The sequence below is a fragment of the Podarcis gaigeae genome, assembly GCF_964106915.1.
Source record: "Podarcis gaigeae genome assembly, chromosome: 4".
Lineage (NCBI taxonomy): Eukaryota > Metazoa > Chordata > Lepidosauria > Squamata > Lacertidae > Podarcis > Podarcis gaigeae.
This window is the reverse complement of record NC_139677.1, coordinates 87,612,555-87,639,409: the sequence shown is the minus strand read 5'-3', so window position 1 is coordinate 87,639,409 and position 26,855 is coordinate 87,612,555. Positions and strand designations below refer to the sequence as shown.

The 26,855-nt window shown below is 40.2% G+C and overlaps 1 protein-coding gene across 2 annotated transcripts in view; it reads left to right on the top strand.

Moving 5' to 3' along the window:
• Window positions 1-26,855, top strand: part of DYNC2H1 (dynein cytoplasmic 2 heavy chain 1) — a 151,838-nt gene that overhangs the window by 13,765 nt on the left and 111,218 nt on the right. For both annotated transcript variants that reach the window (XM_083735721.1, XM_083735720.1), the window contains exons 12-37: window positions 573-768; window positions 2,623-2,718; window positions 3,746-3,886; window positions 3,979-4,077; window positions 4,542-4,681; window positions 4,810-5,038; window positions 6,487-6,614; window positions 7,464-7,579; window positions 8,126-8,253; window positions 9,200-9,349; window positions 10,712-10,917; window positions 11,578-11,733; window positions 11,823-11,937; window positions 12,324-12,494; window positions 14,547-14,929; window positions 15,166-15,298; window positions 15,843-15,960; window positions 16,471-16,583; window positions 16,672-16,791; window positions 17,678-17,828; window positions 19,212-19,414; window positions 19,977-20,159; window positions 21,422-21,604; window positions 22,344-22,567; window positions 24,430-24,545; window positions 25,272-25,471. In XM_083735721.1, coding sequence (XP_083591847.1) covers window positions 573-768; window positions 2,623-2,718; window positions 3,746-3,886; window positions 3,979-4,077; window positions 4,542-4,681; window positions 4,810-5,038; window positions 6,487-6,614; window positions 7,464-7,579; window positions 8,126-8,253; window positions 9,200-9,349; window positions 10,712-10,917; window positions 11,578-11,733; window positions 11,823-11,937; window positions 12,324-12,494; window positions 14,547-14,929; window positions 15,166-15,298; window positions 15,843-15,960; window positions 16,471-16,583; window positions 16,672-16,791; window positions 17,678-17,828; window positions 19,212-19,414; window positions 19,977-20,159; window positions 21,422-21,604; window positions 22,344-22,567; window positions 24,430-24,545; window positions 25,272-25,471 — 4,198 coding nt within the window. The remainder of the gene's footprint in view (window positions 1-572; window positions 769-2,622; window positions 2,719-3,745; window positions 3,887-3,978; window positions 4,078-4,541; window positions 4,682-4,809; window positions 5,039-6,486; window positions 6,615-7,463; window positions 7,580-8,125; window positions 8,254-9,199; window positions 9,350-10,711; window positions 10,918-11,577; window positions 11,734-11,822; window positions 11,938-12,323; window positions 12,495-14,546; window positions 14,930-15,165; window positions 15,299-15,842; window positions 15,961-16,470; window positions 16,584-16,671; window positions 16,792-17,677; window positions 17,829-19,211; window positions 19,415-19,976; window positions 20,160-21,421; window positions 21,605-22,343; window positions 22,568-24,429; window positions 24,546-25,271; window positions 25,472-26,855) is intronic.

The following is a 26,855-nucleotide window of genomic DNA, read 5'->3' as shown; positions in this document are numbered from 1 at the left end:
CGGGCTGCTTCTTCACAGTGCTCTGTGCAGTTCTCACACAAATTCATTCTCACTCACCTGACTGCCCCTACCACCAACTCCTCATGCAGGGGAGGGTTAACAGTTGGCAGCTGCAGAGACACTAGGTGAGATCCACAAAGGAGAAGAGGATGCACTGCTTCTTTCATGCTTGGGAACCCTGCTCAACGTGAGAGGGTTCGGATCCTAGTTGCTTTGTTGCATGTTAGAGAGAAATAAGGTAGGGGTGGTGACGTAGGCAGAGTAGCTGGATATCCATAAAGGGCTGCCAAAAAGCGAGGAAGCAGAATAGCCGCCTGCATTCTCAAGTGCCCATGTGAAATAAGGAAGCCACGGCTGCGGCACTTTCTTAATCCTTCCAACCAGAAGAGGAGGTAGCAGCGGTAAAAATGTTTGGCTTGAACAGTATATTTTATGCGTTTGTTATAGCTGTGGCTTAGAATGGAAACAGCTGGCATAGGTGATAGCCAGTTCAGCCCCTACATTCCAGTTTATAGTGCAGGCTATAGTGCTACTGAAAAATAATGTCTAGTAATGGAAATGTTTTGGTTTAGCTTACAGGCCAGCAGTCCTGTTATGGAACTTGATCACTCTGATGGAGCATTAAAAATACATTATTCGGATCGCTTGGTGGTGCTCCTAAGAGAAGTGCGTCAACTGTCTGCGCTTGGCTTTGTTATTCCTGCCAAAATACAGCAAACCTCAAGCACAGCACAAAAATTCTGCAAACAAGCAGTTATTCTCAAGCAGGTATGACACCACGACCTAGAAGTTCTGACTCTACTGAGCACTGTCAATCTGAATGGATTGGTTCTATCTAGGATGGGACTCATGATAAATTTACCTTGAGTGCCTGCCTCTGTTACAATGTATTTTGTGAGAGTACGAGTAGGGAGTAAGTTCATCCCCAAAAGGTGTTAAAATTGTATCTAGTTCTGAAACCGAATCAAAGGGTATGGTGGAATTTGAACTAAACTTTGCACCCAAACATAGATGTGCCGTTTATTTCTCTGCACCAGAAGATACATACTTGATGTAAATTACAGTAATATTTGTCAAATGGTGGTCCTCAGTGCTCACTGCATCCTCTGTTGCCTGCCCTTCCTGCTGGTAGTGCTGCAGCCTTTTGATTCCCTGAATGCTAAGTACCGTATTTTTTGTTCTATAAGACTCACTTTTTCCCTCCTAAAAAGTAAGAGGAAATGTGTGTGCATCTTATGGAGCGAATGCAAGCTGCGCAGCTATCACAGAAGCCAGAACAGCAAGAGGGATTGCTGCTTTCACTGCGCAGTGATCTCTCTTGCTGTTCTGGCTTCTGAGATTCAGAATTTTTTTTTCTTGTTTTCCTCCTCCAAAAACTAGGTGCGTCTTGTGGTCTGGTGTGTGTTATAGAGCAAAAAATATGGTACATAGTCATGTGCGGGAGGTGGTTAGAGAGTGAGGCTGTAGCATGGAAATTGGGAGGGATGAGAAGAAAAGAAAGACAGGAAACAGATGATGGAGAAATGAAGTCTGAGAGAAATAATGGGAAATGGAGGTAGAGGGCAAAAAGGATGGATGGACTGAGGAACAGGACAAGAGCCCAGGATTTCTGCTGTGCCTTCTGCTCCTGTCACACACACCAGTGCTCCCTTTTACCCGTCTGGTCTTCTGTTGACTAATTCTGCAGCAGCAGCTATCTGCTGTCTGTCAGAACAGCCTGGTTTTGGGCAAGAATGTATGTGTGTGTGTTTGTGTGTGGCAAGGTGGGTGGGGAGAAAAGATGGAACTGAGTAAATGTGGTTGGGGGATGGGGAAGAATGCAGGGGAATGGTCTCTCTTCTTCAGAGAAAGGACCAGAGGAGGCACTGAAGGAAATTTGAGAGATAAAAGTTAATATTTAAAAATAAATAAAAATGAAGTGAGGACAAAGAGGAAGGGGATAAGAGAAGGAAGTTGTTATAGTAGGAAGAAGAATGTGAAAGACGCAGAGAGGATGGATGAAAGAGAGCACCATGGAGATAGAAAGTTTGAAAACATCCTTTTCTCTGAAGGTGATGAACACATGGTGTGATGGGTTATGCTGCCCTCTTCTGCCCAAACCATTCAGTGTAATGTTATAATGGACTCAAGTGATTTGGCTATCCCTAGTGCAAGTAAATAAAGTCTGAGCATATCCTGGACACAGACAATTTTGAGGATTGTCTGACTGATTTTATAAGCAAGGGCAAATTGCTTATTAATAAATAGTGGCAGAATGTATGCTGGTGTCTTTGAGGCTAACATTTCAAGCACTTATTGTAGAGTATTAGCTGTAAAGGTTTATATAGTTTAGATATGGCAGAAGCAATAAAGAAGGGGATATATATGTGGCCATTGTATCTGAGTCTCATGGTGTTTCAAGTTATTAGATTGACGTTGCAATCTTGTGCACACTTACCTTGGAGCAAGCCCCCTTGAATACAGTAAAACTTAACCTGTGATTAAACATGCATATGCTTGCACTATGAGTTGCTTTTCTGTTTAAATGAAATGGAAATAATATTCTAAAGAATAGAGAAAAATAAATTTAAATTTAGACATGGTGCTTATGCATAACAGACTTAATCTGCTTTGTTTTTATAGGTGGCACATTTTTACAACAGTATTGATCAGCAGATGATTCCAAGTCAGAAGCCAATGATGCTACAGTCTGCTTTAGCATTTGAACAGATAATTAAAGTAATATAATTTTTATTGTTTCAATATTTTATTATTCCCGGAAGCTATCTTGTATATTCCCTGTTTTGTATATTTCCTGTGCTGTCTGTCTTTTGGCCATTATTGTTCAGTATGTCAGATTACATCTCTTCATGTTCATGGGTATTAATGTTTTGCATGGAATTTCAGAAGACGTAGAGTAGGAAATAAATGCCTTTGTTGTAGTAATCATGTTGTTTAAAACATACGTATTTACACCAGTTTGTTTTCCTCTGAAAGCCATTGTTAGGGAAAGTGGACTTGAGCAGCAATTCTCCTTCACTGGAGCAAGTTATCCCAAAATGGATTAACCCCTACTTGCTCTATGTCAGTTACTACAAATATTTAAGCTTCTGTTAGTGGAGATCTTACTCGGTTTCCAGTCATGTCTGCTTTATTTACTGGGACTGCAGTCCTATTCACATTTACCCATTGTTGTCCTGGTGTTTTAAAACTCCTTTGGAGATGACATGCTTGGTGATATTTTAATATCGATTATATGCCCCTTCCCTCCATAACTGCATGTTCATATATGCTATCCATCTATTATGGAGTCCTAGAGTTGAAACTATAAATGGCTCCTACTACAGTGTCAAGGCAGAACAGTGACATTGATACGGTGGCTATTAGTGCAATTCATAAAGCTTTGAAACTGTAGCAGAATTGCAGTGGTAAAGAGGGAAACTTGTCAGTTTCATGTTTTCATTCATGTATGTCATGTGTATAGCCATACTACAGCAGTATTATACTTACACAGCTTTGATCATCATCTGTGCAGATAGCCCAATTACAATTTCATGGTAAAAATGATAATCCCCTGTGTCTGTTTCTCCTCTTATTTCTCTGTGGAGCAGCAATTGCATTGGCACATGAGAGGACAGGGAATGTTTTTCTAGCAGCAGCTAACAGGAACTCAATTGAGAGTAATTTTATTTGCCTTGAGCAGTGGCAGCTCTCCCTTTTATGAACAAACAAGTAAATATTTGCATGCACTTCCTTTCTTTGATAGCATTCGAAAGCAGAGGGACAGATAACATGGGATAATCCTAAAGAGCTTGAAGCATATATCAAGAAGCTTCAAATTGCAGCAGAACGGCTTGCTACTGAAAACAGAAAATTAAGGAAGTGGCATACTAATTTCACAGAAAAGGTATGCTGGACTGGCATATATTAATTTGCTTTATTATTTCCTTCCACTCGATTGATGACCACATTTAGTATGTTTTGAATTCTTCTTGATAGGTTGTTGGCCTCATGAACATAGATCTGCTTCGGCAACAGCAGCGCTGGAAAGATGGCTTGCAGGAACTCCGAGGGGTGTTTTCCAACCTTGAGTCACAGGCATGGTTACAATCTTACTTAAGTGCCAGTACTATTTAAGCAAAAATAAATACACATGTATTTATAGGTGAACATGCGGAACTTTTTGTACAAAATGTTTGTTGAAAGCTGTCAGTTCATCAAGAATAAGGATACATTTGGAAATAGACTAGGTTCCTTGTTGAGGACCTGCTTGCTTTGCAACTCACTGACTGGCCTGAACCAAGGCATTATCCCACATAACTTTCCTTACAGTTCCTGGGAAGATTCAAAAACTAGATAAGCCAGAGGGATTAGTTCAACTCTCTGCTGTACTGTAAGATATACCATAGATACCAAATCCTCTTAGTTGCCGGGATAATCTTTTCTTGAAAAGGAAGGTGGTTTCTAGGCAGTTTTCTGAGTCAATTAGTTCTCATGGTGAACGGCTTCTATGGTTAGGACTTCTTAACCGTTGACTGTGTTCTAATATTGTCAAATGATAGGGTTTCCTTGCACGTGACATGAAAGCATGGAGGCTGCACTGGAACCATCAATTGTATAAAGCTCTGGAGCATCAGTATCAAATGGGCTTGGAAGCACTCAATGAAAATTTACCAGAAATAAACATTGATCTAACTTACAAGTAAGTTTATTTCTTTCAGTTAGCAAAATCAACAACATTTCCATACCTACTAATATAGTAATTGCAACCTGGCTGGTCCATGGTATGTGATTCTAATCGCTAATGTATTTTTAAAACATTTTTTTCAGACAAGGAAGAATACAGTTTAAACCTCCTTTTGAAGAAGTACGAGCAAGATATTATAGAGAAATGAAGAGATTCATATCTATTCCAAACCAATTTAGGGGCGTGAGTGAAACTGATGAGGAGTGCATTTTTGCTGTCATGACTGAAAGAAACGCAAGTGGATTTCTCACCACTTTCAGTAAAGCGGAAGACTTGTTCCGAAGATTGGCAGAAGTTGCGGACCAATTTAAGGTGCAGAAATAGTTGCATTTGCTTCAAGGGCTTTTAAACATGGGCTTAGAAGCAGCTTAACCTTCATTTATATTCCATTCTGCTTAGTCAAGCACCTGAGTGCTTCTTCACTTCATGTTGCAATCACATTTGTTGCAGGTCATGTATTTATATTGCTTGCAATAAACATGTAAGGTATATAGATCAGAAATGCATCTCTTAAGGGCATTCACTAGAGTGTGCTGATTGGCTGTGTCTTCCTAGCACATGGCTGCTGCATGCTAATTGATGTACACCTGCTATTTGCTTGAACTTACTCAAATATACAGTGGTACCTCGGGTTATGTACTTAATTCATTCTGGAGGTCCGTTCTTAACCTGAAACTATTCTTAACCTGAAGCACCACTTTAGCTAATGGGGCCTTCCGCTGCTGCCGGAGCATAATTTCTGTTCTCATCCTGAAGCAAAGTTCTTAACCCAAGGTACTATTTCTGGGTTAGCGGAGTCTGTAACCTGAAGCGTATGTAACCTGAAGTGTATGTAACCCGAGGTACCACTGTAAATTCCACTAAGATCAATGGGAGCTATTTGTAAATTTGCTTAGAACTGCAGCCTTTTGTTCTGTATATCACATATGAAATATAATAATTGCTGTTCAAATTTTATGATTATTAGAGATGGATTGCCCACAAATATTCAACAAATGTTTAGTAGGAGGTTCTTAGGTGTGGCTATGACATGCTAACCAGTAGGATTTGGCTGATGCAGTGCAAATATGGCGTATAAAGGAACTTCTGTTACGAGCTTCAATCCCACAAGGCACTTAATTTGAATGTGACCTAGAGTTCTTTCAGAATTTTCTTTTGGATTAGCTGTCTGACCTTAAGTGTAGGGTTTTGGAGGAGGAATTTGAAAAGAAGCTGTGGGAATGTGGACATCGTTGTATGACCAGCTGCTTAAGAAACAGCTGGAACATGTCAATCTCAGCTATTGTGTTTAAAATGATTAATTCACCAGAGGTGGCTTTAAGGGCCAGGTATACACTGTGTGTGTAGACAGGCTGTAGGATTTCTGAAATGTCCAGATAGATGGTAGGACAGTGATCTGAGACTTGCAAACGCAGAGGCCTTTAGAGTCCTGCAGTTCGTTCTCATTTTTTGGCCCCATGAATGTGTGGCCATTTAAATAAACAGTGTACCTCCTCTATCTAGCATGAGATGCCATCATGGACAGTGAAACTGCAGGGAGTGTATACCTACAGTTTCTGGTATGAAAAGATGGGATTGTGCTTTGATTTATGATGTCAAGGGTTCATGTAGGTAAGAGCCGACTTCATCAGAGTCATTTGAGTCATGCTTTGTTTGCCTGTTTAGAAAATTAGCATTTTGTTTTAAAAAAATATGTTGAGTATTTTACACAAAGGACCTTTCATCTTCTCTGTTATAAAAATATGGATGCTATGGCAAAGGAGTGGGTTATAATTGGACAAGTCGATATGGAAGCTCTGGTGGAGAATCATCTTTTCAATGAACAGGACTGGGAAAAAAATTTCAAAGCCCTAAAAGTGCGAGGAAAAGAAGTGGAACGCCTTCCAAGGTATTGTACCCTGGAAGAACTATAAATGAGTAATAAGTTCCTGCATGTGTTAGTTTTGATAGCATGGACTGTATGAGCAAATTCATTTTATGCCTGAGTAATCTGTCAGTGGAAATTGGGAGGTGGGGGAATCTCATTTGGGGTAATTTTTAGTGTGAGTGGACATGGAACAGATCAAGGTTATTAGGCATACTCATGCAGGGAAGTACTTATTGAGATAATTTAGTCACAGGATGTTTAGGGCTATAGTGATTAAAACCAGAATCTTGAACTGAGTCTCATGATAAGTTGAAAATCAGAGAAGCTAGTGCCAGGTCAGTCTAGTCAAAACCTCTCTAAAGAGAGTTAAGCCACAATTTAAATGATTGGAGTGTCTGATGTAGAGCAATGTGGGGCAGCCTTCTGGTGTGCCAAAAAGCTGAACAACTTGGGGATGCATATGAATGTTTTCAGCACTCATTCCCCTGAATTTGAATTTGCATGCTCTGCGCTCCTTTGCCCTGCATGCATGAGAAGAGCTTTCACATAAACTAGTTTCTTCTTATAGTCAAATTTGAAAGACTTTAGTTTCTTCTAATTGTGGTTAATTAATGAACCAAACTATTAAACCACAAACAGGTTTATTTATTCATATGCAATGTGAGAAGCTTTCAGTAATCTCGACTTGAATGTGAAAGAGATGATGGAGGTGTGGGAGAAGAGTCAAAGGTTTGTTCAGGCTCATGTTTATAATGACAGCCCATGGTTTGTTGTTACAAATGGACCATATTTCAAATCTGTACAGTTTAAAGTTTATTTTAAACTCTGTATTCTATATTATTATATAATTGGTTGTCTTAATTCTTGAAGCACTGTGAAGGTAGATTGCATAATAGTGAATTGCAACCCTGTGAAGTCTATGATTGATGATCTTATCCAGAAGTTGTATGATGTTCTCGTGATGTCTTTGAGAAAGTCCATACAAGGTAATGCTCAAAAGAGAGAAATGTTTTTGCTAAAGTCTTAGAAAATAGCAGTAAATTGTTCACTCCTGCTCCCTCTGTGAAAAACAGTTACCTTGCATAGCATTATTTTAGATATCAGATATGTTGTGACATATAGTGACTCTGTTGGGTGTGCTGGCCTGGCTTTTGAAAAGTAACATTTGTGCACTTGGTTGCATCATCCATAATAACCTTTCATAATAAGAGCGATGATTTTGTATATTAAACAGTCTTATCCCACATCCATCTTTTGCTGCTCAGTAAGTACTATTAACTGCAGTGGGACTAAGCATTCTTAAGTGATGTTTCACCAATTAAACTGTTTTGGGTTGTACTCTTATTAAGGGCTGTGCATTATGTCTAGTTACAGCCCCAATTTTTAAAAACTGTTAAAATCCAGTACGATGCTTTTGTCCGGTTGCTTATGCTGTTTTCCTTGTGGGAGGAAAGAAAGAAAAGACTTTCCCCTACTGTACCATTTGTGTTGTGTTAAACCAAAACTTTTGTTTTCTATTTTCCTTTGTTTAGGTCATCTACATGATATTTCTTCATTTCTCAATGATGCCATGAAAACCTTGATAGCAAGGCCCCAAACTGTAGATGAAATAACAGAAGATAATTTAAAATATAAAAACCTAAAAGACAAAAAAGAAGAGGTAATTTTTTTCTGTACTACCAAGTCTCCCCTGCACAGAGGGGGTCGTTGTAGGATACAACAGACCCTCTCTTGGCACTGCATATGGGCATTCAACATGCCAAGTGGTCATGGTGAATGGAAGACCTTTCATATCCCTGTACAGTTCTCCTCGCTCTGCTTGGTCAAGGACGCAAACATCAGGCTCTTGTTCCCTGACCAAATGGAGGTGCCTGGCCAGGTAGGGGATATGGGAGGTGATTACAGGTTTATTGCCCTTTGAGTGAATGAGTATCTCAGGTGGGGTGAGCGCCATCTAGTGTTTGCAGGCAGGATTTCAGTCGAATAAGAGATTTCTGCTGTCACCTGGCCAGCCCCTACCAGTTTTTACTTCTGCCTTCATGCTGAGAGTTTTTTCTGTGCTTGTTTGTGGTTTAAAAAGAGTTGTGTTTTCGCAGTGTCATTTGTGTGGGGAGTGGGACTGCTGGGTTTGCCTGGGCCTGTTTTCTGAGGGCCACTCCATTGATTTCATTGTGTGGTTTGACTTAACAGCACCCTTTTTGCTGGTGGAACTTAGGCCAGATCACCAGACCATGTTACCGAGCTGAATTGGTTTAGCACCTAGTGTAAGGCACACCCCTATCACCATTCCTGTCCCTTTCCCATCACTCACTTGGAGCCTTCGCCTTTTCAGGACCTACACTGACCTGAGATCCACCAGGATCAGCTAACTGATGCCCTGTTCAGCTAGAGTGAGAGACTTAAGCTGCCATATCTGTGTCTGAATGACAATTGTACCCAAAGTCTTGCTCAATATAAAGAAAAATAAAGAAACTTGGAAAACTGTTGGGGGCAATTTATTGCAGTTTGTATAAATCTAAAACAAAGGTTAATGTTGTAGCATTTACTGGCATAAACAAATATGGTGGCATTGACAATTTTACTAATTAAAAAACCTCTTTGTTTAGATCTTCCGTCTCTTTCAAGAAGCAGAAGGTAAAAACAAACTTCTGCGAACTGTGGCTGGCGGGGGCATTGAAACAATTGGCAACCTGAGAGCTACGTGGGATAAATTTGAATTAATGATGGAAAGTCATCAGCTTATGATAAGAGAGCAGGTAATTTGGGGTGAATTGTAAATGTTCCGCCCCTTGACTTCCTTTTTTTTCAGTTGTGCATGAACATCTTTTGATTCTGTCAGGTAATTATGTAGGGATGGGAATGTTTTTCAGCTTGAGGGCAGTATTTCCTTGGGGGCAACTTTCCAGCGGCCACATGCCAGTGGCGGGCAGGGACTAGAGGCAAAAGGGGGATAGCAGCACATGTAAATTTTACCTGTGTACATTAGGCCATTTCCTGCACACCCTCACACACCCCTCTCTAGTCTTCATCAAGCAAGAGTTGTTAACAGAATGGGAGAATAGCCTGCTGGATCTGGCCAGTGGCTCATCTAGTCTAGCATCCTGTTTTTACAGTAGCCAACCAGATGCCTGTGGGAAGCCAGCAAACTGGGCATGAGCACAACAGCGTTTTTCCTACCTGTGATTCCCAGCAACTGGTATAACATTCAAGGACACATTCAAGCCAGGCAAAAGTGCTCTGCATGTGAAGCAGAGCTGTAGAGAGAGTTGCAGGGGCCAGATAGAGAGGCCTGGAGGTCTGTATTTGGTCCTCAGGCCTTCAGTTCCCGACCCCTCTGATAGGGTAACTTTGGTTTAGGCCATAATGCTTTTGCCAGTACAGTGGTACCTTAGTTGTCAAATGTAATCCATTCCGGGAGTCTGTTTGACTCCTGGAACTGTTCAAAAACCAAGGCATGGCTTCTGATTGAGTGCAGGAAGCTCCTGCAGCCAATTGGAAGCCACGGAAGCTGCGTCGGATGTTCAGCTTCCAAAAAACGTTCGCAAACCGGAACACTTACTTTCAGGTTTGCGGCGTTTGGGAGCCAATTTGTTTGGGAGCCAAGCGATTCCACAACCAAGGTACCACTGTAGAGTCTTCTGGACTGCTCAACATGTTTTGCATCAGGATTTTGGAGCAAGGACAGCTGAATAGAGGAAGTGGGGAGGGAATGTTGTTTGGGACCCCCCCGCAAATTTTTACATGGCAGAAAAATATGTCTAGAGGTTTACTTTACACCAGACAATCTAAAAATATTATTAATAAAAGCCTTTAGCTGTGAACACAGATGCTTCAATAACATGTTCATTGAGGACCACTTGACCCACTGCACAGCACCAAATGTGATTTTGCCACCAAATCCACATTTTACTGTCGTGAGTTGGCTCTGTGACAAGTGTATCTACATAATTCCTTTTCTATGAAATATAAAATACGGCAATGCTAGTTTGAATAATAGCTACTCTAATATGTCTGTAATGCACCATTAGGCAGACTGATAGCATCTGTCTGCTTTTAGTATAAGCTTTCCAAGGAAAGTAGTAAAATTTTAATTTTAAACCTCACTCTTTGTTCTTTAGATTGAAGTGATGAAAAGTAATGTGATGTCACGTATTCATACATACTTTCAAGAGCTGGAGAAGTTTAAAGCTCGCTGGGACCAGTTAAAACCCAAGGATGATGTAATCGAAACAGGTCATCATGATTTGCTGCAGAAGAGTGCTGAGACCATAAAGGAAAAGAAAATTGAGTTTGATGAACTTGAGAACACAAAACAAAAGTTAATGTATGTTTATTTCTCCATATGCATGAATATATATATTACCCTATAAGTGGTGTCCAGGACAGGTGAGGGGGTGGTGGAGTTTGTGATTTGTATTTGTTATTATGCATTTTGTGTTTTTTATCTTGTATTTGTATGTTGTGAACCGTCCTGAGGTCTACCGATGAAGGTTTTAATAAATATAAACAAATAATAAATAAAATAATAAAGTCTTGTAAATACAATTTTTGAAAGCAAGCTAGACAAGAATGAGCAAAATATAACCATGTATAAAGTATCATTTCCTGAAATTGTCAATTCTGTGTCTTATAATGCTTAAATAGCAAGGCAACATATGTAGTAATTATGATCATTTTGGAATGGAAAGATCCTGAATTTTTTTTAGCTTTGTGTAAAAGATATTTTCTCAATGCAAACATCCACATTAGCAGAACCTTCAATTGTTCACCTGGCCAGGATATTCTTGTTGCCTAGAGAACTTTAGTTATGTAATAAAAATTAAATGGCCCAGTTAATGGTTTGAGAGCAGCTGATATTTCAGCATTGTTGAAGCCATGTGGACGGAAGCCCCATTTAGCCCAGTCTGAGCTCTTTAAGGGAAGAGGGGGGTATAAAATTTTATCTGGGATACAATTTTAACATTGCCATGTTCTTTTCCTTCAGCAATGACTGCTGTCACTTTGAGTTAGAAGAGCCTGATTTCTCTTTAGCCGATGAAATACGCAGAGACATTGAGAGCTGTTCAGAAATTTGGGCATTATATGAACAATTTCAAGAAGGTTTTCAAGAAAAAGCCAATGAAGACTGGATTACATTCAGGTCTGTCTTTTTTCTGAACTGCTGGCATTCTTTGGTTATAACAGTAGTTGACCCATTGTGAACTTTCTTTGACGTGTGTTCCATTGCAGAAGCAAAACCTACTTGTTTGAAGAATTCTTACTGAACTGGCATGACAAACTGAGAAAGATTGAGGAACACACTATAATGACTGTGAAGTTACAGAAAGAGGTTGACACATACAAAGTAAGGTGCTGAATTTAAAAGGGGAAGAAAGCAAAAAGGATGTATTGGAATACTTTGTACCAAATTTATGAGAGGTGTTTTTATATATAAATGTATATGTGTTTATGGAGGGTTAAATTCAATAGTTGTGCAAGAAGAAGGCATCTCATATTAATTAATTAATTTTTAACCCACCCTTTCTCGCAAAAGGAGCCCAGGAAGATAAGGAATTGTTCTGTCATGTAGAAAGTTAGATAAATTTTGAGCTTCCTTCCAGATTTTAATAATGCTTTGCATGCATATAACTTTTAAGTATTCAGAAGAATAATCTAGTTGTCTGAATGTAACAAGGTTATATTAAAACGAGGTAGACTCATACATATACCTTTATTTATTTATTGCCAAAGATGACACTTCCTGTCTTGAAATACGTTAGAGGAGAACATCTGTCGCCAGATCATTGGCTGGACCTCTTTCGTATTCTTGGTCTTCCCAAGGGTACTAGTCTAGAGAAGTTGGTGTTTGGAGACCTTCTAAAAGTGGCTGATGTCATCGTGGAGAAAGCAGCAGAACTGAAGGCAAGAATTACTTTTCAAAGTTGTACTGAGAAGCAGAAAATTATAAGGAGCAGTTACTTGGCTATTAAAACATTTTTGTAGTTTCCATTCTTCTGTGGTGCTGAATGGTGGGCATGTGGATCAAGGTTGCCCTCTAGTGTCCAAAGCTGGGAAACACAATTCATTCTCAGGGGGTCACTCTCTGGATCAGAGGGATGTGCTGTAGTCTAAACCACTGAGCCTCTTGGCCTTGCCGGTCAGAAGGTCGGCGGTTTGAATCCCTGCACCAGGGTGAGCTCCCATTGCTGTGTCCCAGGTCCTGCCAACCTAGCAGTTCGAAAGCATGCCAGTGCACGTAGATAAGTTGGTACTGCTGCGGCAGCAAGGTAAACAGCCACATGACCTAGAAAGTTGTCTGTGGACAAACGCCGGCTCCCTCAGCCTGAATGCGAAATGAGTGCCGCAACCCCATAGTCACCTTTGACTGGACTTAACCATCCAGCGGTCCTTAACCTTTACCTTACCTTACTCTCTGGATCATAGAATCATAGAATTGTAGAGATGGAAGGGATCCCGAGCCTCATTTAGTTCAAACCCCTTGCAATGCAGGAATCTTAACTAAAGCACCTATGACGAATGGCCATCCAAAGGCAGATCATTGGTCCATCTAGCTCAGCAATTTCCTGTCTTTTGCCTGAAGCAGGGGTGTGTGTATGTGTGTGTGTTTTGTGGCTCTGTTTTTCTAGTTGTGTGAGTGTGTGAGTGACGGCTGCCTGGAGAATGAGCAGCAGGTTTCAGATTCCTTTAGATCATTACCTGACACCTAAGTTAGTGGAAGGAGAGTGGAGTGATAGAATTATTTCTTTTCTATTCTATTCTATTCTATTCTATTCTATTCTATTCTATTCTATTTATACCCCGCCCTCCCCGGCAAGAGCTGGGCTCAGGGTGGCTAACACCAGTAAAATTACAATAAAAACAATAGGTGAAAAACAATTTAAAATACAGGTTAAAAATACAATTTAAAATGCAGCCTCATTTTAATAATAGCCCATAGATCAAAACCATAAGGGGAGGGAAACATAAGGGTCAGACTGAGTCCAAACCAAAGGCCAGACTGAGTCCAAACCTTGCAGGCCCTGCGGAAAGATGCCAAGTCCCGCAGGGCCCTAGTCTCTTGTGACAGAGCGTTCCACCAAGTCGGGGCCAGTACTGAAAAGGCCCTGGCCCCAGCTGAGACCAATCTAACCACCTTGCGACTTGGGACCTCCAAAGTGTTGTCATTTGTGGACCTTAAGTTCCTCAGCGGGGCATAACAGGAGAGGTGGTCCCGTAGGTACGTGGGTCCTAGGCTGCATAGAACAGAAGTGGAGGAGCGTGTTTCTCTCAGATTGTTACAGGAAGCTCACTGTGTGAACATAAGTAGATCCTGCTGGATCAGGCAAGTGGCCTATCTAGTTCAGATGCCTGCGGGAAGCATGCAAGCAGGACTTGAGCGCAGCAGCATTCTGCTCATCTGTGATTCTCAGCAACTGGTATTCAGAGCCACATTGTGGATTCCATAAGATTCATGGGAGTGGCTGTTGTGTGAATGAAAAGGTGGCGTTTGTCATAGAACCTTTTATTTAGTTCCTTAAATCATTATTCACATGTGTACCAATATGTAGCTAGTTCCATAGTGTTTGATTTTGAAAAGATAATCTTGTATTGATTAACAAATTACAGTGGTACCTCGGGTTTAGTACTTAATTCGTTCTGAAGGTCGGTTCTTAACCTGAAACTGTTCTTAACCTGAAGCACCACTTTAGCTAATGGGGCCTCCTGCTGCCACTGCGCCGCCAGAGCATGATTTCTGTTCTCATCCTGAAGCAAAGTTCTTAACCCAAGGTAATATTTCTGGGTTAGCGGAGTCTGTAACCTGAAGTGTATGTAACCTGAAGCGTATGTAAACCGAGGTACCATTGTATATTTCATGACTTGTCATTTGTCTGAATCTCTTTTTGTTTTAAGTTTGGCTGTAGTAGAAATGAGAGTCAAAACATTTGCTTGAATGTGATTTGTGTCTGAAAACAGGATTTGAACAGTCGGGCTCATGGCGAAGTCACGATCCGAGAAGCCCTGCGTGAGCTCGAGCTGTGGGGAATCGGAGCTGTCTTTTCATTGACAGATTATGAAGACAGCCAGAGCCGGATGATTAAATTGATTAAGGACTGGAAAGACATTGTCAACCAGGTTGGTGACAATCGTTGCCTCCTCCAGTCACTCAAGGACTCTCCATATTACAAAGGTTTTCAAGATAAAGTTTTTGTTTGGGAGAAGAAACTTGCTGAGCTGGATGAGTATCTTCAAAATTTAAATCAAATTCAGAGGAAGTGGGTCTATCTGGAACCCATTTTTGGGCGTGGAGCTTTACCTCGTGAGCAAGCCCGATTCAACAGAGTCGATGAAGACTTCAGGTCAGTTTTATGCTGCACAATGTCTTTCAATCCAAGTATCTTAAAACATTCTTCAGAATGAAACAATGCAAAAAAAGTATGCAAAGCTTATTTTAATCTCATGCGTTTCATACCCAGGAACAGAATTAATAGTTTTATAACATGGATACAACTGCAGCAACAATTTAGGAATTAATCTATGATTTTTCACATTATAATGACATATTTTTACACCCCCACCCCTGTTCTTTTAAAAGATCAATATTGTTAGATATCAAGCTTGACAACCGCATAACATCCTTGACTGCTCGAGCAGGAATAAGAAATGCCTTGATCACTATTCTTGACCAGCTTCAGAGATGTCAGAAATCCTTAAATGAATTCTTGGAGGTAAACATTTCTAATCTAATAGTGAGCTGACATAGATGGAGTCAGAATAGGGTCACTGAGAAACACAAAAGAATGTGTTGGTGCATCCCAAGGATTGTAGAAGTAGGGAAAAATAGAAGCAACCTAAAAGGGCAAAAAACAAAAACGAAAGACCCAAACAGCCCAGTGAGGATTGAGCAATCCTAGTTGCTACAGGCAGGTGAATGTCGTAGGCAGGGGGGCATGCAGAAAAGCAGGCAGCACAGAATGGCCTCTGGTTCTATTAGATATATATTATTTAAAAATAAATTGTTTGGGGTATTTTATTAACATAAACTCCTGTCAGTGTAGGAGAGGCAATTGCCTTATCAAATAAATGCAGCATATAACAAGCAGAGAGGTGCTTGCAGCAATCTATAAGAATGGGTGGGCTGTTTGGCCAGTATCCCTTGGTACACGGATAGCAAAGTTAAAAATACAGAGCTATGCCTATTTGCATTTGTAAGAAAGTGCGGAATATGATATTAGCATTAAAATCAGAATGAATTCATCTCTTTTGAAACAGGAAAAGCGCTCTGCATTTCCTAGATTCTATTTTATTGGGGACGATGACCTTCTAGAAATCTTGGGACAGTCTACCAATCCTTTAGTTATTCAGTCTCACCTGAAGAAGCTTTTTGCTGGTAAGTTGAGTCGTTTCATTGCTTCAGGATGCCACATGAGAAGCAGTTCATGCATAAAACAATGTTGTGTGCAAGGGTTTACAAACCTGCATATATCTAGGAACAGCTGGCAGTCAGTTCTTAGTTTCCTGGCAATAGAAGCCTTCAAAGCACCTTTAGTTACAATCATCCTCACTTTCAAATAATAAAAAAGAGTTCCTTTTTAGCATTTGATATGGAAAAATTGGAAAATACTTCAAGTCTAACACCTGAGCCACAGAAGGCTGATGAAAATCTTTCTTCAGAAGTCTTGCTTTTAAAAAATAATAATTGTCTTGTCATTTATGCACGCATTCATATAACAATGATGAACCTTTTAATAAAATTATGTCATTAATTACGAACACATTTATTTAGACACTGACTCCTCTCTTATGAAACATAGTACTGTAGTATAAAAGCTTTATTGTAATCTAATAACATGGAGTAGATTATACTTCATTAACTGAATATTATGCTGTTAATTAACAGGAATTCACAGTGTGAGCTTTGATGAGGACTTTAAAAACATTCTTGCAATGAAATCTTTAGAAGGCGAAGTTGTACCTTTAAAAAATAAAATCCTCCTATCAAATGATGTTGAGGTGAGAAAGTAGACTCCAAACATAATAATAACACAAGCTGGGAGAAGTAAGTGTGATTTGTGATGTTTCCTTTTATGTTATTTGCTAGGTTTGGCTAAACAAGCTTTCTTCGGTGATGAAAGAAACACTGAAACAATTACTGTGTGACTGCGTAACTGCTGGGAAAAGAACTCAGGGTTCAATTGATCCATCACTTTTCCCCTCACAGGTAGTTTTTCTTCCTTCTTTTGCAATATGGTAGTTATTAAAATTATTTAAGGAGAGACTGCATTTGGAGGAATATCTGACTTGAAAAGAAATAATATTTTTGTGCACTTTGAATTAAAGCTAACAGGCTGAGGTTAACAGATAGTTGTATTGGATTTTATTTATTTATCTTTAAAGGTTAGGCACAGTTTTGGTACTGGTAAAGGTGGGAACACCTTTGTTTGTTTGTTGGAACACTGTATTTTTAAGAAGCTCAGTAGTAACTGAAGCTTCATCTGGGCTGGCTTTAAATAATATTTAATGGAAACCTAAAAGTTAAGGGCATGACCATAAACTTACTGCATTGCTACCATCTGTTCCCAGAACCCCAGCAGACCCCAGGCAGGATTGAAGTCTCCTGGTTTTTGCAAACAACTCCCAGTGCTTCTGTGAATGGTGCAGTGAGCTACAACAGCTTGCAGCCAAGAGCTGCCTGTTTGAGTTACTCTACTCCAGGCTGAATGGTGGGTGACTCTTACCAGTCACTTATGGTGCCTGTAGCCTGTAGCTGTTGCATAGAAGCTCAATCTGAACCTCCAGATTATTACTGTCTTCAAACAAATAATCATAACCCTTTATTTCCATACATTTAAAAAAAAATGACTTAGTCCCCTTTAGCTGGAACTAAGCCCCATTGAACTCAGTGCAATTTGCTTCTTAAAAAAAACATACATTAGATTGTTAACCAGCAACCTGAAGAGCTCTTTGATTATTAGTATGTTTTAGCAGAGGAGTAGTGTGGGTGTGAAGTTTGCTTAACACTGAATGAAGTGCTAAGATTTGTTGAAGCATCTATCACTGAATACATATAAATCCATTCTTGCTTATGAATATTGTTTTCCCAATAGATTATTTGTTTAGCTGAACAAATTCAGTTCACAGAAGATGTTGAATGTGCAATCAAAGAAGGTAATTTGCAACAGTTAGAATTAGAACTGATGGCTAAATTGGAGCATTACACCAGCATAGACACTAATACAGAAGATTCAGGCAATACAGGTATGAAAGAGGATTGCAATGGCTTTCCCCCCCAGGCTTGAAATTATTTTCTCATAACTGAAGCACACTTGCTGTTAATAATTATATTAAAAAATTTATCCCCCTAATTGTACAATCGGAATGACGGCTGTAATTTTGTATGGTTGTACCCATTTTGACTGTAATCCAGAACTGTTTTGTATGTGATTAATGCGTAGTATTTCATTTTGACTGCTCTATATTGCAAAGGTATCACAGTGGCTTCCAAAATAGTATAAAACAATATAATAGAGAGAGAAATTACAATGGAACAATTAACATTATCAATGAATTGCCAAATATCATCAGTGAACTATGGAACCATCACAGGTCAGCACATCCTAACACCCAGAACACCCAGAAAGACCCCCTCTCCTGACTTCAAAGTCCAGGTCAGGGGATGTAGGATTCCTTGTGCATGTAAGGTGTCCTCAGGTGGTACTTACGCTTCCCCGAGGGAAACATTTTGTCCTAAAAGGGAAAGTTGGTGATGGGGTGGTAGTTCTCAGTTCGTAGGTGTACTACTACCTCATCTGTTTATCACAACCAATAATTTTAGGTTAAAAAGAATGGCTATGACATCTGGGCATCTGCTGGGTGAGAGGTTTGATCCTCTAATCCAGTGTTTCCCAACCTTGGGTCTCCAGCTGTTTTTGGACTACAACTCCCATCATCCCTAGCTAGCAAGACCAGTGGTCAGGGATGATGGGAACTAGTCCAAAAACAGCTGGAGACCCAAGGTTGGGAAACAGTGCTCTAATCCATTTGAAGTAGACGTTCCAATGCTAACTGTAATGTAAACCATTTAATGTACAGTGGTACCTTGGGTTAAGTACTTAATTCGTTCCAGAGGTCCGTTCTTAACCTGAAACTGTTCTTAACTTGAAGCACCACTTTAGCTAATGGGGCCTCCTGCTGCCGCCGCGCAATTTCTGTTCTCATCCTGAAGCAAAGTACTTAACCCGAGGTACTATTTCTGGGTTAGCAGAGTCTGTAACCTGAAGTGTATGTAACCTGAAGCGTATGTAACCCGAGGTACCACTGTATACCATAAGAGTAGCTGGGGAAACCCAGCCAGATGAGCGAGGTATAAATAATAAAATTATTAAAAATTAATACTATAAGACAAGCCACTTGGCAAGCTGCTTCTAAATTCAGATCCTAAAAAAATTACATCTTCTGTTAAATAGTTACATTGTATACAATGGGTGACACTTTCCCTCCTTTTGTTACATTTTATTTGTAAGCGTCAATGAGAAGCTTATGATTGGATAAAGCAAGATAAATAAGAGGCTGATATAATTGCTTTTAAACTTTTAATGATCTGCTTAATGGTCTCCTGGAAATAATATTATTTATCTTCAGAATCTGGGATCCTTGAGCTGAAGCTTAAAGCTCTTATTCTTGATGTTATTCATAACATTGATACTGTGCGGCAGCTAAATGAAGCCCAGGTGCAGAGCAATGATGACTGGGCCTGGAAGAAGCAACTCAGGTTTTATCTAAAGAATCAAAGATGCTACATTCAAATGGTGGATGCTGAACTCGAGTACACTTATGAGTATCAGGTACTGTTCTCATTTCAGTTTCAAGATTTATTGCAGGCATCTCCTAACCATGCATTTTTCTTGCATTCAGAAATACTTCCACTTTCCCCATCGCTCCTTCACAGCACATTCCATGTTATTTAAGGGGAGCAAAAACTATAGTCATCCTTGCTCACTAGCTGAAGTGCTTGAAACACTTCTTGACTCCTGTATCCCAGAATGAATGGATAATTATTTTCATTTGTGTTTGCTCTTGATAACATGGTCCCCATCAACTGTAATAGCCATTTTTGTTTACTTCTTTTTAATCATCAACTGTTCAGCCATATGACATACATAAGGTACCTCTTTCACTTCATGGTGTGCTTCCTTCTTCCATGGCAAGCTAACAGATTTGTGGGCGACTTCAGGAAATATAGACTTATGCACATTTGTATGGTTTCCCTCATATTTGACATTTGAGATTATTACTTATTTGGAGTTTGCAGTTCTGTTGTCTATTTTACATCTGTGCGATTGAGCTAGGATTGTAAATTTGATCTTATTGTGCTGGGTGATAAGATATGTTTCTTTATGTCATTAGGGTAATTTGCCAAAGCTTGTTTACACGCCATTAACTGATAAGTGTTACCTCACACTTACCCAAGCTATGAAGATGGGCCTCGGAGGGAATCCTTATGGTCCAGCAGGAACTGGCAAGACAGAATCTGTAAAGGCTCTGGGAGGACTGCTTGGAAGACAAGTTTTAGTTTTTAATTGTGATGAGGTGAGACAGCATATTCAATTCCAAGTCCTCGTTTTGGCCTTTATAAGCTACTGCTGCTTTATTTTTGATGCTATATTTTTCCAAGTCCCTTTTGAAGTCAGGTTGTGAAAAGCAAAGTAAAATTATCCTGAATTAACAATACAGTGGTGCCTCGCAAGATGAAAAGAATCCGTTCCGCGAGTCTCTTCGTCTTGCGGTTTTTTCGTCTTGCGAAGAAAGCCCATTAGCGGCTTAGCGGATTAGCGCTATTAGTGGCTTAGCGGGCTTAGCGGATCAGCTGTTAAGCGGCTTAGCGGATCAGCTGATAAGCGGCTTAGCGGATCAGCTGTTAAGCGGCTTAGCGGATCAGCTGTTAAGCGGCTTAGCGGATCAGCTGTTAAGCGGCTTAGCGGCTCACCTGATAAGCGGCTTAGCGGCTTGGGAAAAAGGGGGGGGGAAGGAAAAAAACCCTGCAGGAACTCGCAAGACATTTTCCTCTTGCGAAGCAAGCCCATAGGAAATTCGTTTTGCGAAGCACCTCCAAAACGGAAAACCCTTTCATCTAGCAGGTTTTCCGTCTTGCGAGGCATTCGTCTTGCGGGGCACCACTGTAATTTATAATGTTACTCTATTAATAAATACAACAATGTTCAGACAGTATTTGCCCCTGCCGCAGACCTCTGCCTGTGACAAAATCAAGAGTGGGTCTTGGGCTCTCATGTTTCCTTTTGCTCCCCCAGTGCCATCTCTGATTTCTTGTAAGCATGTGAAAGAGAAACACAGAGCCAATGTTTAAATTAAGGCAGAATCTCCTAGTTTGTGTGCTATCTTCTAGTAACAGGAGTGGAGTAGGAAGTATGCAAAACTAAGACTACCCGTATTTTTTGCTCTATAAGACACACCAGACCATAAGACGCACCTAGTTTTTGGAGGAGGAAAACAAGAAAAAAAATATTCTGAATTTCAGAAGTCAGAACAACAGCGAAAGCAGCAATCCCTCTTGCTGTTCTGGCTTCTGGGATAGCTGCGCAGCCTGCATCCGCTCCATAAGACGCACACACATTTCTCCTTACTTTTTAGGAGGGAAAAAGTGAGTCTTATAGAGCAAAAAATACGGTAGTCCCCCCATGCATGAGGAGTGGGAGAGGGAAGCAATGTCTGAATAGGCCCTAATGTATTTTTCAAATACCATTACTCCCCCCTTCAATACATTTATTAAAACTTTTCAAATAGGAAATTGAATACTGAAGGTTCCATATCTTAACTAACATTCTTATTTCAAGGGCATTGATGTGAAATCTATGGGGCGAATATTTGTTGGTTTAGTGAAATGTGGAGCCTGGGGCTGTTTTGATGAGTTCAACCGGCTGGAGGAAGCTGTTCTGTCTGCTGTATCTATGCAGATCCAGACAATTCAACATGCTTTAAAGAAACACCAACCTGTGTGTGAGTTACTTGGAAAGGAGGTAAAGTATGGTATTTTATCCTCTTTTACAACAGTTCTGCCATTTTCTTTATTTTGAGTTATGTACCTTGTCCCTTCCTGTACTCTTGCAGTGACACTTTAATCCAGGCACCCCCAAACTCAGGCCCTCCAGATGTTTTGGGACTACAACTCCCATCATCCCTGACCACTGGTCCTGTTAGCTAGGGATGATGGGAGTTGTAGTCCCAAAACATCTGGAGGGCCGAGTTTGGGGATGCCTGCTCTAATCTGTAGGATCTTAATGAGTGAAAGAATCATCCTTGGAGCCCATCTACTTCTTTCTTTCTTCTAAATTTCTTATGAACCCCCCCTTTTTTTTTTGCATGAGAAAAACTGTAAAGGTCAAATAATTGTCCTAACCGTAAACTAGTATAATTCGAAGGAGTTTAGTAATTTGAATTTTCAGCTTGTTTGTGTCAACAATTATCTTGAGAAGGCTCTCATAAAGAGAAAGAACATAAAAACTAGATAGATGTCTAAAATGTATTTGTTTGGCACCAGTGGATCAGAACAACTGCTTCTTTAGTACAATGTCCTGTTTGGGTCAGTGGCTGGTGCTGGTGTTTCAAAGGAAGATGTGAAGAAATAGCTTCAGGGTAGAGTTGTTTCTTGCCGTTTCTGGCAAATGGGGAATGAGAATACATGGGGACTTTGCCAAATAGTCATTAGATACACAATTGTTTCATAAGTCCCTTATGAATGCATTTTTTAAATGCCAGGTTGAAATGGATCACAACTCTGGAATTTTTATCACAATGAATCCTGCTGGAAAGGGCTATGGAGGCAGACAAAAATTGCCCGACAATCTCAAACAACTTTTTAGACCCGTTGCTATGACTCGGCCTGATAATGAACTCATTGCAGAAGTGATTTTATATTCAGAAGGTTTCAAAGATGCAAAAACTCTGGGAAGAAAATTAGTGGATATTTTTAATTTAGCAAGGTAGGTGCTTTATTCTATCTCCAGGCAGTCCATTTAGGAAATATAAACTTTGGCTCTTTGGGATGCATGCTAATTCTTTAATATGGTACTTTGCTATTCCTGAATACTAAAAATCGTAGAGGGGGAAGTCATGGCTGTGAAGCATTATTGTGTTCTTCTTTTGATCTAGTGTAGCATATTTATTAAGGGTAGGTGCTATGAGCTGGAAGACCCAGGTTCAAATGCCAGCCCATGCATCAATTTCCTGACTGGCTTTAGGGGAATTACTGACTTACATCTCCTTCCCCAATACAAGCATAGTAATACTGACTAACTTTATAGGGCAGAGGTAGAGGGGCTCTGTCAGAGGCTCCTGTTTGGCTCATGAGGCCGTCCTTTTGAAACCACACCTACCTGTCAATTAATTAACTGATGTCACCTTGATGTCAGCTGATAGGAGGGATCAGCTCAGTTGAGCTGCATGTGGTAGTTCCCTGCTCAATGACTGATGTGGTGGTGTTAAATCCTGCTAGGTTTGCTGCTGATACCAGTTTCATTCAGGGAACTCCTCCACATAGCTCAACTCCACACCCATCAGGGGATAGGTAAAGGTAAAGGGACCCCTGACCATTAGGTCCAGTCGTGGCCGACTCTGGGGTTGCGGCGCTCATCTCGCTTTATTGGCCGAGGGAGCCGGCGTACAGCTTCCGGGTCATGTGGCCAGCATGACTAAGCCGCTTTTGGCAAAACCATTGCAGCGCACGGAAACGCCGTTTACCTTCCCGCCAGCGGTACCTATTTATCTACTTGCACTTTGTGCTTTTGAATTGCTAGGTTGGCAGGAACAGGGACTGAGCAACGGGAGCTCACCCCGTCACAGGGATTCGAACCGCCAACCTTCTGATCGGCAAGTCCTAGGCTCTGTGGTTTAACCCACAGCGCCATCCACGTCCCATCAGGGGATGAATGAGGTTAAATCCTGCTTTATAACTAGCTCCCCCACCCTTGCTGACCAACTTTGAAAGGTGGGGCAGTCCACCCAACTGTCAGTCACCTGTTGTCATTAAGATGATTGGCTGGCTGAACTCCCTGTCAAAGTTGACCCATGCAGTGGGGGGAGATAAGAATCTGGTCCCACAAGCCAAAAAGGCTTCCCGCCCTTATTATAAAGTTATTGTAGTAATTACAACTGGCAATTGCATTGGAGACTCTTGTTAATGAGAGGTATGGACAGAGAAGGGAGTCAGTTGCTGTGTAGATGAAAGATAGATTTGTGTGAAAGTGCTGTTGAATGTCTTTCATCTGCACTATTAGTTTTGTGTTCCAGCTGCTCTTCCCTTTAATCTTTGTAGCCATTGAGGCAGAAGGCACAGAGTGACACAGCAAATTATGATTATTATGTGCTTTGACATAATAATATGCCATAGTTAATGCAAGCTGCAGTTTCAAACTATGGTTTCAGATGAACTGTAGTTAGTGAGCCTGGCCAGTGGCCTATGTAATCCAATGTCTGCTTCTCACAGTGTCCAGCCAGATACCTATGGGAAGCCCTTACCAGCATCTGAGCACAACAACACTCTTCCCCTTCTGTGGTTTCTAGCAACTGGCATTCAGAGTCATAGAATCACGGAATTGTTGAGTGGGATCCTGAGTTCATCTAGTCCAACCTCCTGCAATGCAGGAATAATAGAACCACTTCTGACAGTGGAGTTAAGCTGAACTAACCATGGTTTAATGTTGGGTTCTAACTTAGCCCCTGGTTTTGCATCTTTTCGTTACTCCATTAAAGCTTTTGATTTCTTCACAAGTACTAAAGGGAAGTAGACCAATGATTGTACATGGAGAAAGCATTAAAATATGACTGTTTTTTTTAAAAAAATCAGGGAACTCTTGACACCTCAGCAGCATTATGATTGGGGCTTGCGAGCACTGAAGACTGTTCTGAGGGGATGTGGGAACCTTCTTCGACAGCTGAAAAAAAATGGAATGAAAGAGAAAGGTAAAACTTTGACGTTGTCTTTCTTTGTATCTTTATAGAACTTCTCAAATTCAAGCATTCTGTTTTTGTGGGAATCTTTTTGACGCCAGATGTAAAATCTTTTCCCCCACAATTAGAATCCTGCAACTGACCCACAGTCATTGGAAGAGCTGTGGCCAGGTTCACACGGAGTTGATGTATTACCATGACCGGTGGTAATACCCACATTGCTCTTGATTCCTAGTTCCATTCTCAGAAACCTAGTTGCTTCAAACAAGAGCCAAAGTTAGATGCTGCTTCACGGTAGTGTATTATCTAACATAGCTACAGGAATCCTAATGTCTTTTGAAGTCATAGGGAAATATAAAAAATAGGAAGTTTGTTGAATCTGGTGTCCTGTCAAACAGTAGACAATGCTTGGCACAGTGGGTTTGCATTAACAATTAGTTATTTTTTTTCTGAGTTGTTGAGCTTATTGTTAAAAAGACCATAGCTTTCTTATGAGTTGTGGCATAAACTTAAGAATTAATGTCTTCACCACACTGCTGAATATTTTCATATTCAGTATATCATGCAGCTCTTATCCTTTTGTCACTGAATTTCCATGTGAAATTTAAGGCATTACAAATCCACCATCTGTAGGGATTGCATTATCTTGTGATGCTAGACACCAAACTAGTGTGTTTCTCTTACATCTTGAAGCACGAAGAAATTAAATTGTATCCTCTTATCTTTTCTCCCATGTAGTAAATGAAAGCCATATTGTAGTCCAAGCACTGCGACTCAATACGATGTCAAAGCTTACGTTTGCAGATTGTGCACGGTTTGATGCATTAGTTAGAGATGTCTTTCCTGGTATTGACTTCAAGGATGTAGATTATGCAGAGCTAAATAATGCTTTACGAGAAGTCTTTGAGGAGGCCAATTTGGAAATTATATCTACTCAGGTAAGTATCAGCTACAACCCTAACTGATACTGAATACCTTGAGTTTGGTCTTTGCCTAAAAGTCTTAAGAAACTTATAGTGAATCTGTTGTGGTTATAAAAATACTAAAGGAAAAAAATATTAATTCCGTAGTTATTGGAAATACAAATGAATATATGCAAAATGTATATATGTAAAATCAAACGTAAAAATATTTTACTACGTTACATTTTAATAAGCTTCATTGATTCTTGTGGCACTTACCCTTGCAAACCTGTAAGATTAGAGTCAAAATAATTTAGTTCTTGATCTGATCTGGATTGCTTGACACAAAAGCCCTCCATGCAATTTAAAGACACTAGAAGCAATGATTTTTTTATCTAATTGTGTGAAAGAAGCATCCAGGTGTTTTAGTTACCTCCTCACATTGCTCAGGAAAATGGAACAGGTGAACTAATTTTGTGGTCTAGACTTGGTCAGATGACTCCTTCCATGGGTGTGTGTGTGTGTTAATTCTTTTCTTTTTTTGCTGTTATGTATTTAGTGTTTTTATGTTGCAAACAACCCTGTGATCATTGTTTGCAACATAAAAGTTACCTGCCTTAGCCCAAGACAGAACTGTATTCATGGTCTCAAACCACTAGGTACCTTTACTCACTTTTTTTTTGCTGATCAGTCATTTCCTTTCCCCCTCCTACAGTGTCCTCTTTTAATTCAGATTTTTTTGGGGGGGGAGTCTTTTGTTCTCTCTCTGCTATTTTTCTTCTCTTATGGTTTCCCTCTGTCAAATAAACCCTGCAAAAAAATAAAAAGAAAACAGAAAACATACTGTATCCAGTTCCCACCCTAGAGATCAGGTTAGCTAGGGCACATTCCACTCTATTGGATGCCTCTCCCACTGTAAATGGATAAAGGAACATGGGGTCCTGGTTTTGAAGATTCATTCTGGTTTGGGATGAATGAGGCATCCAAGGCACACTTGGCTATAGCCAATGGCTAGTATTTTATACACAGAGAAACTAGGCTTCACTTGGCAGAGAGCTTTGACTTGTGCCAGTCCCCTGGGAGGCAGGATGAGGAACCAAGGATCTATTCTCAGATGTCATTATCTAATTGGCTGTGGATATTCCTCAGTCTTTTTTCTTAAGCTTGGTCATGGGACAGAATTAGGGAGCAATCATCTGATCTGGACTAAATGGCATAACTTGCTTACATGTTCCTTTCTTCCTTGGGTCGTGAGATGAGTTAATCCAGAATATCAAGTGCCTTGTTCACCCAAAAGTGAAAGGAACCAGAACTTGATATTCCTTTTTGTTTTTAACAGGTAAACGAAAACTTGATAATGTCTTATTATCTGCTCCTTATTTGTTTGAGGGATGACGTCTATAAACATTTAAGTGTGTTT